General features: G+C 48.3%; 1 protein-coding gene across 2 annotated transcripts; it reads left to right on the top strand.

Moving 5' to 3' along the window:
* The first annotated feature begins 212 nt into the window (after nt 1–212).
* Ifnl2 (interferon lambda 2) lies at nt 213–1,961 on the top strand. 2 transcript variants are annotated; one of them, XM_006540121.1, is made up of 6 exons: nt 213–275; nt 368–558; nt 1,031–1,108; nt 1,372–1,515; nt 1,617–1,703; nt 1,786–1,961. In XM_006540121.1, exons 1-6 carry the CDS (start codon nt 266–268, stop codon nt 1,882–1,884), a joined length of 609 nt encoding a protein of 202 aa, XP_006540184.1. In that variant the 5' UTR covers nt 213–265; the 3' UTR covers nt 1,885–1,961. The 2 variants fall into 2 exon arrangements, with proteins under 2 accessions (XP_006540184.1, NP_001019844.2); NM_001024673.2 differs by lacking the exon at nt 213–275 and having other exon boundaries at nt 385–558; nt 1,786–1,884.
* Nucleotides 1,962–9,797: the final 7,836 nt, after the last annotated feature.

The raw sequence follows: 9,797 nt of genomic DNA, 5'->3' as shown, positions 1-9,797 counted from the left end.
CCCAGCCTGGGCTCCCTAGTGGCAGGTATCAACCTGCTACCTTATTTTCACTTTTCCTACATCAGCTGGGGCTGCCCATCAGACCAGGTTAAAAGCATGGAGCACGGATGGCAGTGCACTCCACAGAGCTGGAAACTCAGAGCCTCAGTCCTCACACAGCAACAGGCCACAGGGGACGACCCAGGCCAGAGACACCAAGCAAGAACCAGAGAAAACCTCAAGGGAGACCTGAGTCCCTATCTCCTCACAGACCCCGGAGAGCAACATGAAGCCAGGTGAGTCCCAAGAATGGTGTGTGGGTGTGTGTCCCAAGAGCCACCTTGCTACACATCTCACTCTAATCTCACTCTGTCCCTCTGTGACACAGAAACAGCTGGGGGCCACATGCTCCTCCTGCTGTTGCCTCTGCTGCTGGCCGCAGTGCTGACAAGAACCCAAGCTGACCCTGTCCCCAGGGCCACCAGGCTCCCAGTGGAAGCAAAGGATTGCCACATTGCTCAGTTCAAGTCTCTGTCCCCAAAAGAGCTGCAGGCCTTCAAAAAGGCCAAGGATGCCATCGTGAGTCTCCCTCTGCCCTCCTGTATGGGCTAGCCTCCTCCACCCTTCCCTTTCTGGGTTTCATCCCTTATGCTAACTGGGATGAAAATGGTCTCCACACTTTGTGCAGTGGGCTGACTTGAATCTCTGCTAGAGTGGGCTAACCTCAGCCCTCAGGCTGAAGCCACTCTTGCTGCAGTGAGCTAGTCTCCATCCTCCCTTGGCTGGGAACAGAAAGCCCACATTTCCTGTAATATTCTAAGCCCCATCATTCCTACAGGAGGCTATTTTCCACTCTTCCTTCAGTGAGCTAACCCTTAGAATGATCTCCACTCTTTGCAAACTGGGCTATCTCCTGGTATCCACTGCTTTGGAGGAACCTCTGTCTTTCTGGCAGTGAACTTCATCTTTCCTGTCATGACCATCCCAGCCCCACTGCAGTGGTCTAACCTTCACCCTCCTGTGTGGGCTAACCTGTGTCTCTGCTCTCCAGGAGAAGAGGCTGCTTGAGAAGGACCTGAGGTGCAGTTCCCACCTCTTCCCCAGGGCCTGGGACCTGAAGCAGCTGCAGGTGAGTGGGGGCTGGACTCAGCCTGCCCTCAGAGGCCTTGTCTGGGTGCTGTTTGGGCCTCCACTTTCCTGCTTCTCGTCCTCACTGGCAGCTCCATGGCCTGTCCACAGTGTGAGCCCATTGGCTGTGGCTCCTCAGCTGTCCCTGTCCTCTATGTCTCAGATGTCCCCTGTCCTGGCCCCAATCCTGTCCCCTTCACCTGTCTCCCTTGACCTCCCCTCCCCTGCTCACTCACGGGTTCTCCCTCCTGTCTCCTTGCTCAGGTCCAAGAGCGCCCCAAGGCCTTGCAGGCTGAGGTGGCCCTGACCCTGAAGGTCTGGGAGAACATGACTGACTCAGCCCTGGCCACCATCCTGGGCCAGCCTCTTCATACACTGAGCCACATTCACTCCCAGCTGCAGACCTGTGTGAGTCCTGGGTCCCTGGCTCCTCCCCATTGTGCCTCCAGCCACTTGGGCTTCTCCTGTGTCCCAGCAGCAGCCTCACAGTCCCCATCCTCTATCCACAGACACAGCTTCAGGCCACAGCAGAGCCCAGGTCCCCGAGCCGCCGCCTCTCCCGCTGGCTGCACAGGCTCCAGGAGGCCCAGAGCAAGGTGAGTCTGGACAGGGAACTGGGGTCTGCAGGGCCTGGAGCTATGAGGCCCAGCAGACCCTGAGCCAGCCTTGTCCTTTCAGGAGACCCCTGGCTGCCTGGAGGCCTCTGTCACCTCCAACCTGTTTCGCCTGCTCACCCGGGACCTCAAGTGTGTGGCCAATGGAGACCAGTGTGTCTGACCTGGAACCCTCCTGCCAGCTTCAGGAATTCTTCACTGTGTGGATGCACCAAGACCACACCTTAATTTATAGCTATTCATGCCTGTTTAAAGTATTTATTTATACTTGTGGGTCTCAGACTCGGTCCCCACAAAATGTCTATTTTTTTACTTTGTAAACATTCTTCAAATACACAATGATAAAAGACCTCTGTGGTGTGTGTGTTGGTGTTGACTCCTGTTCTTTTGTCCTTGGGAAAACAAAACAAAACAAAACAAAACAAAACAAAACAAAAAAAAAACCCCACAACTTCAAGTCTACAGGGACACTCCTGCTTGTCCTGAACTCTGTGGTCTAGCCTGGACTACTACTTTTTGCCTCTGGGTGTTGGGGGCTTTTGTTCCTTTGTTTGTTTTTGTTTTTTGGGTTTTTTTTGTTGTTGTTGTTTGTTTTACTTTGGAGGGGGAATCTTATGTTGTTCTGGAAAAGACTCTTCCCTGTGGTTCCAGGTGTTGGCAGCAGGCTTCTCTATGTTCTCCTTTGTTTCTGTCTTTGAGATGGCTTCTTGTAGCCAAAGCTGGCCTCCAATTTGCTATGTAGTCTGATAACCTCAAACTCTTGTTTCTCCTGTTGCCCCTCTGGGATGCTGGGCTTGTAGGCATAACCACTAAGACAGGGTCTCACAACAGCCAGCCTTGCTGCAGTAAAGACACCGTGTGGATAAGGTCCTCTGTGCTTTACTCTCTCCTCTTCTGGAACTTGTGTGAAGACAAAGTGTGCTTCCCAGAGCGGTGCCTCGGCATTCCATTCCCTAGGACAGTGTTTCATGATGACACAGGGTCTCCTGAGCCTCAGGCTGGCTTCGAACTCACTACTGTGTCACTGTGGCTGCCCTGAACTTCCTGATTCACCTGCCTCCACCTCCCTAGTGCTGGGATGTAGGCATGTGCCACCCACATCTGTCTTCATACAGTGCTGGGGATTGAACCCAAGGCTTCATGTGTGCTAGGCAAGAATGGCCCCCCTGAGTCACATCCTCAGCCCACCCATGATAAGCTTTATGCCCAGATGTCCACAGCACGTGCTGTTAACCATCCTGACCTTTAATATGGGCAGGCATGTTTGAACTCCCAGAGAGACCAGAGCTTTGAAACAGGATGCACAGGTGTCTGCTTGTGGGATGGGATGGTCCATGGCTGCAGTGCCTGCCCTCAGGAGGCGGAGACAGGAGTTAGCTCAAGGTCATCCTTGCCTACGTGGTGAGCTTGGGGCCAGCCTGGGCTGCATGAGACCCTGTCCCCTGCCCCCAGTGCTTATGTACTGTCTACAAAATGGTACTGAAAACACTGCTCATTTCTATAACGCTTATATCTGAAAGTGTCTTCCATGATGGGAACATTCTAGACCCATCTTGTCTTCCGATTGCTCTCCTGTGCCCCATGAGATGTAGGCCTGAGTGTCACTCCAACGTGTCCTGTGTCCGTTGAGATGTAGGTCTTGACTCACCTCAAATGTGATATTGTGGTGTCCCCTTTGTGAGTATATGTATGTGTCTCTGTGTGCATGCTCGTACTTGTACACACACACACACATATATATGCAGGTGTGAATGCACACGTGTGTGTTCATGGAAGATGTAAGTGGACACCCGGTGTCTTCCTCCATCACTCTCCACTTGATTATTGAGGTGGGTGTGGTCTCTCACTGAGCCAGAGCTCAAGGTCTCAGATAGACAGTTTGCCCTGGGCATAGTCTGTCTCCACCTTCTTAGCATGAGTGTCATAGGCAGGTCTCCATGCCCACCCATCTTTTCCTTGGTGGAAAAGTGATCTATCTGAAACTGAGCCTTCACACTTCTGCAGCAGACACAGTGTCTACTGAACCATTGTTCCCTGATCCTTGCAATTCCATTCTAAACTGTCTCTTTCAGAAGACAGACTTTCTGGAATGATAAGATGGCTCTGTGGGTAACGGCCCTGGGTACACACACACACACCTACTTCTACTCTTACTACGTATAAAAACAAAATTTAAGAAATGGGTGTGATGGCTCATGCCTTTGATCCCAGACCTCCAGAGGCAGAGGCAGGGGGATCTCTTTGGATTTGAAGCCAGCCTAATCTACATGGCTAGTTCTGGAGGATAAAATTGCAGCCTCCAAGCCCGAGGACTTCAATCCCAGGCATCCATGTATATGGTGGAAGAGAAACTGACTGTCTGGTCCCCTGGGATCAGTGTGCAGAACCTCATGACACAGAGACCCCATGGCAGCCTCTCAAAGCCTCCACATCCTCCCCAGTGCCAGCCAGGGCACACAGGACAAGGGAACCTGGTCTTCATCAGGTGCAGAGATCAAAGCATTTTTCCTGTGGTGGGCTAATTCCTGGCTTCCTCCTCTGCGCGTTGAGAAACGCCATTGAGGCAGCTCTAATACCATCTGTAACTGAGACATAGAAAGGAACTGGTTGGAAAAGCCTGGCAGGAGGCGACAAGGCATGAGAGTGGCCGTGAGGGCTCCAGGGAACAGGCACGGTGGCTTCTGACACTCTGTCCTGTGGACCACATTGTGACAGGTGTGTAGCACTGGGCATGGTCTCCATGTTCTGAGCACTAGGACTGTGTTACTCCGAATGTCTGATCTGAGTGTCTGCACACTGGGCTGTGACCCGGGGTGCAGGTGCCCGTGCGGATATACTCCATTTCTAAGGATGACAGAATCGGTCCACGTAGTAGTCGTCCTTTGTAGCTTGCTTGTTTCCCTTATAATGTCCTCAGAGTTCGCCCTCAGTGTAAAATGTCTGGCTACCCTTCCTTTCCAAGGTCACAGAGCATTGCATTAGCTAGTGAAGTTCACGAGCATATAAATGGGGACTGTCCAGACTGTCACACTAACACTCGGGAGAATGGTGAGTTCAAGTCCAGCCTGGGCTACATAATGAGTTGCAGACCAGCCTGGTGTACATAGAACCAGTCAACCCCCAAGAAAAATACCAAAAAAAAAAAAAAGTTAATAAATTTAAATAACGTGGAAGAATTTTAGGTAAGGGAGCAGCTAGTGCTGAAGAAACGCTCTGCAGTTAGCAGCTGTGCCCCCTGTCCGTGGTCCTGAACCCTCCAGAGCCTGGGACGCTGTGGGGAGGAGTTGAAAGGAGTTTCCCCCAGGTATTCTGGACCAAAAGAGGCAATGGTGGTAGGAAAAAAAAACAAACAAAACAAAAAAACCAGAGATGTGCATGAAAAGCCTCGGACTATAGGGTCTCCTCATATGGAGAAAGGTCTCCAGGGAACTGGAGAGGGCTAGGTGTCTGCTGAACCAAATGTCTAGCATTCTAGCCCTCAAGAGGAGCACAGGTTCAAGACCAGTCTGGGCTGTATAGGAATTTCCCCGTCTAAAAAACGTGAAGGGTTCTAGAGAGAGAACTCAGTGTGTAAAGCACCTGCCTGGCAAGCTTGAGGACCTGAGTTTAGCTCCCAGAACCCATGTAAAAAGTTAGCTACAGTAGTAATACTCTTGCAACCCTAGCTCGGGGAGGCAGGAAAATGAGGTGATTAGAACTCTCTCAGCAGCCAGTGTAGCCCAGTGGGAGAGCTTCAGGTTCAGTGAGAGCCCCTATCTCCCTGTCTCAAAAAGAAGGGAAGAAAGGAAGGAAGGAAGGAAGGAAGGAAGGAAGGAAGGAAGGAAGGAAGGAGGGGAGGGGAGGGGAGGGGAGGGGAGGGGAGGGGAGGGAGGAAGGAAGGGAGGGGAGGGGAGGGAGGAAGGAAGGGAGGAAGGGAGGGACCATCAAGTGCCACAGAGAACAGAGCGCTTACCATGCAAACCTGACAACCTGAGATTGATTCCTGGAACCCACATAGGGGTGGGAGGAGAGAACCAACTCCACAAAGTTGTCCTCTGACCCCCGGTGCACACTGTGCACAGACATCACATATGCACCTGATAATAAGAAGTAAGACAACTTTAACAAATAATGTAAATACCATTCACAAGGAATGACACCCAAGGCCATTCTCCGGCCTCCCCATATGCACACACACACACCACACACACTCCAAACACACACACACGCACACGCCACATACACAAACATATACACATGCCATGCTGGTGAGAAAAACTTAATTGACAGCGCTGATTTTGTGTAGATTCTCCATGCCATGCTGATTGGCAAGGCTCACCTGATAATATAGCCTTGGCAGAAAAGTTCTAGGGTGCCAGTATCACCCACAGATAGCCTCTTAACTTGAAGGAAGGATAGAAATGTGAACTCTTGCTTGCTTTAGTGTTTGAGATAGAACCATCCAATATAGCCGAGGGTGGCCTTAGACTCATCCTCTTCCTGTCTCTACCTCCCTGTCGTGGTAATTACAGCATGAATCACAACACCTAGTTCAAGAATAGAAACTGTGTGTGTGTATGTGTGTGTGTGTGTGTGTGTGTGTGTGTGTGTGAGAGAGAGAGAGAGAGAGAGAGAGAGAGCACTTACACATTAATGTGCGGGTCAATGCAATTGCCTATGCATGTGTGGATGGCAGATGTCAACACCAGTTGTCTCTGTTTTTGAGACAGGGTCTCCCACTGTTACCTGGAGTCAGCCTATCTACCTATCTCCACCCCTGCATCAGCACCTGACTTTTAGGAGGATGCTGGGGATCTGAACTCAGATCCTTGCAACTTGCACAGCAAGCATGTTACCCGCTGAGCCGTCTCCCCAGCCAAGGACAGACTTTTATAATGGAGACACCAAGCCAGCTACAGCTTCTCTGAATCACCAATAAGAAGACGACCGAGAGACAAGATGTTCCTTCCAGTGGGATGCAGCAAGGACACAGCACCACTTCTGAACTATTCTGGGGAAACTCATATTTACCCTGAACTTAAATCAACAAGAAGGAATCAGATGAATCCAAGGAAAATAGTCTATAGAGTGGTTACCTTGGACTCTCCACAAATGTCAATGTCAGGAAAGAATAAAACAAAACAGAAAGGCTGTGGACCATTCTAGATCAGAGAAGAGAAGGCAGTGTGACATTGAACTCCGACTGTGATGAGCTGATTCGTTACCTGGATTTAAAAGTATGCATGTAATATAGGTAAATTGGCTATATGGTTATGGGGCAGAGTACAGTGACACATGTGTAGGAAAATGTCACAGAGCTCCCTGTGGGGCCCACACCTGTAATCCAGAACTCAGGCAGGCAGGCAGGCAGGAAGAGGAGGGACCCGTGGTCATCCTGTGCGGTGTAGTGAGTTCAAAGTTAGCCATGGCTACCTGGGGCTCTGTTCAAAAATAAAATTAAATAAAATGAGGGGGTGGAGGGATGGCTCAGTGGTTAGGGGCACTTGCTTCTCCTGCAGGAGTCCTAGGTTGGCTTCCCAGCATGGACATGGTGGCTCACAACCATACGTAGCTGCAATCCCAGAGGACCCAATGCCCGCTTCCAGCCACTGAGGGCACTGGGCAGGAGCTTGCTCCTCAGATACAGAAGCAGGCAAAACACACATACATATAAAAAATGAGGTTGTTTGGTTGTTTGGTTGATTTGGTTTTTTGAGATAGGGTTTCTCTGTGTACCAGTCCTGGCTGTCCTGGAACTCTCTTTGTAGACTACATGGCCTCAAACTCACAGAAATACACATGCCTCTTCCTCCTGAGTGCTGGGACTAACACATATAAAATAAATTTTAATTTAAAATTTTAAAACAAAAATTATATATATACATATATATATATATTGCACACACACAAATATATGAACATAATATATATATATATATATATGAACATAGATATATTGTGTTATAGCTAAATTGACCCAATTTAGACATGCATGGCTTCTTACTTTTAAAGACATTTTATTTTTTAATTTTGTCTCTGTGTCTGTGCACATGTGTGTGGGGCTTCCTATGGACTGCAGAGGCCTTGGATTCCCTGGAGCTGGAGTTACAGGTGGTTGTGAACCATCTGACATGGGTGCTGGGAGCCAAACTTGGCTCCTCTATAAGAGCAGGAGTGTTCTTAATCTCCATTCTCCACTATTTTTGGAGGAAAAGTCCTCAAAAAAATAAAAAAATAGCCCAGGTTGGCCTTGAACTCACCAGGGAGCCAAGAATGGCCTTGACCTTCTGATTTCCCCAGCTGTGCACATGTACAAACATTCTACCACTGATCCACACTCCCAGCCTTTGCCAAACACTCTTTTGCAACAAGAACATTTGAAATCTACTGTTTTGATCTTTTTCTTTTTAAGTTAAAATGTTTCCTGTGTGTGATACGTGGTAGAGAGGGTCCACGTTCTATGGCATGAGCGGAGGTCAGAGAGTCAGCTCTTACCTTCAACAAGGGCTCTGGGGATTGAGCACAGTCCTCAGACTTGTAAAACAAGTGCTTTTACCTACTGAGCCATCTCATCAAGCCTTCTCCTGGGCACATTGGGATTTTAGGGGGGCGGGCATTGTCTTTTGTGTTTTGTTTGTCTTTTTAAAGACAGGGCTTCTCTGTGTATCTGTGTCCTGGACACATTGTTATTAACTGCAGCTCGGTGTTGCAGACTAGAACTCTTGAAGTCATCTCTCTTACTCTTCAATATTTTATTCCCTTGAACAGGACTCTCCAGTCCCCATATCCAGCCCAGACCCTGATAACCACCATGATACTCTCAGCTTCTGTGGATCTAATACAATGTATTTTTTAAAGAATAAAACTATGATAAGCCAGGCAATGGTGGCTTACATCTTTAATCCAGCACACAGGAGGAGGCAGAGGCAGGTAGATCTCTGAGTTCGAGGCCAACCTGGTCTACAAAGTGAGTTCCAGGACAGCCAGGGCTACACAGGGAAACCTGTTTTGAAAACCAAACAACAAAACAAAACAAAATGACTATTATTAGTCTAAGTGGGCAAATCTGCAGAGGGTACATGTTAATAATAAAGTGTTATTGGAATTAATGATGTTTTAACTATTCTGAGCATAGTAGTTCATATACCAGCATATACTTGGTGTAGAAATATCAAGTATTCAGATCTGAAGCATTTCAGTTCTGTGACTTACTCTCAAGTGGGTTTAAGGAGGTACTATGGCTATGAATCCCACAAAAGGTGACAGAGGTGTCCATTGTCCCACTGTTGGAGCTCTGTGGCAAGAGTGATAAATTTCTAAATAAATAATTGGGAAAGCATTGACTGCATTTTTCTATTAAGATATCTACCACACTTTGAACAATGACAAAAGTGTTTTCTATTGTTTTGCATCAGCCAGGGCTACCATCATTTAACAGTTATTGAAAACTGATTGTATGCCAGGCATTGTTCCAGGTGCTGGGCGAATGGAACACACACAAACATTTGTACTTACAGGATTCTCCCACATTCTAGTGAAAAATGTTCTGCAACCTGGCACTTCTGGTCTCCACATCTGTACTCTCACCACCAGGGTACAAGTGGGTAGCAAAGAATGCTAGGCTGTATCTAGCATTCTTTAGTAGTAGAGGTCTCACTCAATTATAGTGTGTATTATATGACACTTTTCCTGGAGAGACATAACACAAAAGTCTATGCACCCCATGGAAAGAACTGATGACAGACCAAAGTATGATACCAGATAAGACAAACTTGGTGAACCAGTAAGTTTATTGGAAAGTTCCAAGTAAGAGGAGTACCTGGCTAGAAGGAATTACTAGACTCCCTTGCAGCTAGGATAGCTTTAAATTGGTATATCTGTTGTTGTGATGAGTCACCATGACCAAAAACAACTTAGAGAGGAAAAGAGTTTATTTCAACATACAACTCTCAGGTCATACTTCATCACTGAGGAAAGTCAAGGCAGGAACTCATGGAAGGCCTCTGGAGGCAGACACTGAAGTAGAGGCCATAGAGGAATGCTTCTTACTGGCTTGCTCCTCGTGGCTTGCTCTGCCTGCTTTCTTACACACCCCAG

The sequence above is a fragment of the Mus musculus genome, chromosome 7 (assembly GCF_000001635.26).
Source record: "Mus musculus strain C57BL/6J chromosome 7, GRCm38.p6 C57BL/6J".
In the NCBI taxonomy this organism is placed as follows: Eukaryota; Metazoa; Chordata; class Mammalia; order Rodentia; family Muridae; genus Mus; species Mus musculus.
Note: the sequence above shows the minus strand (reverse complement) of the source record. Positions and strands in the feature narration are given on the sequence as shown.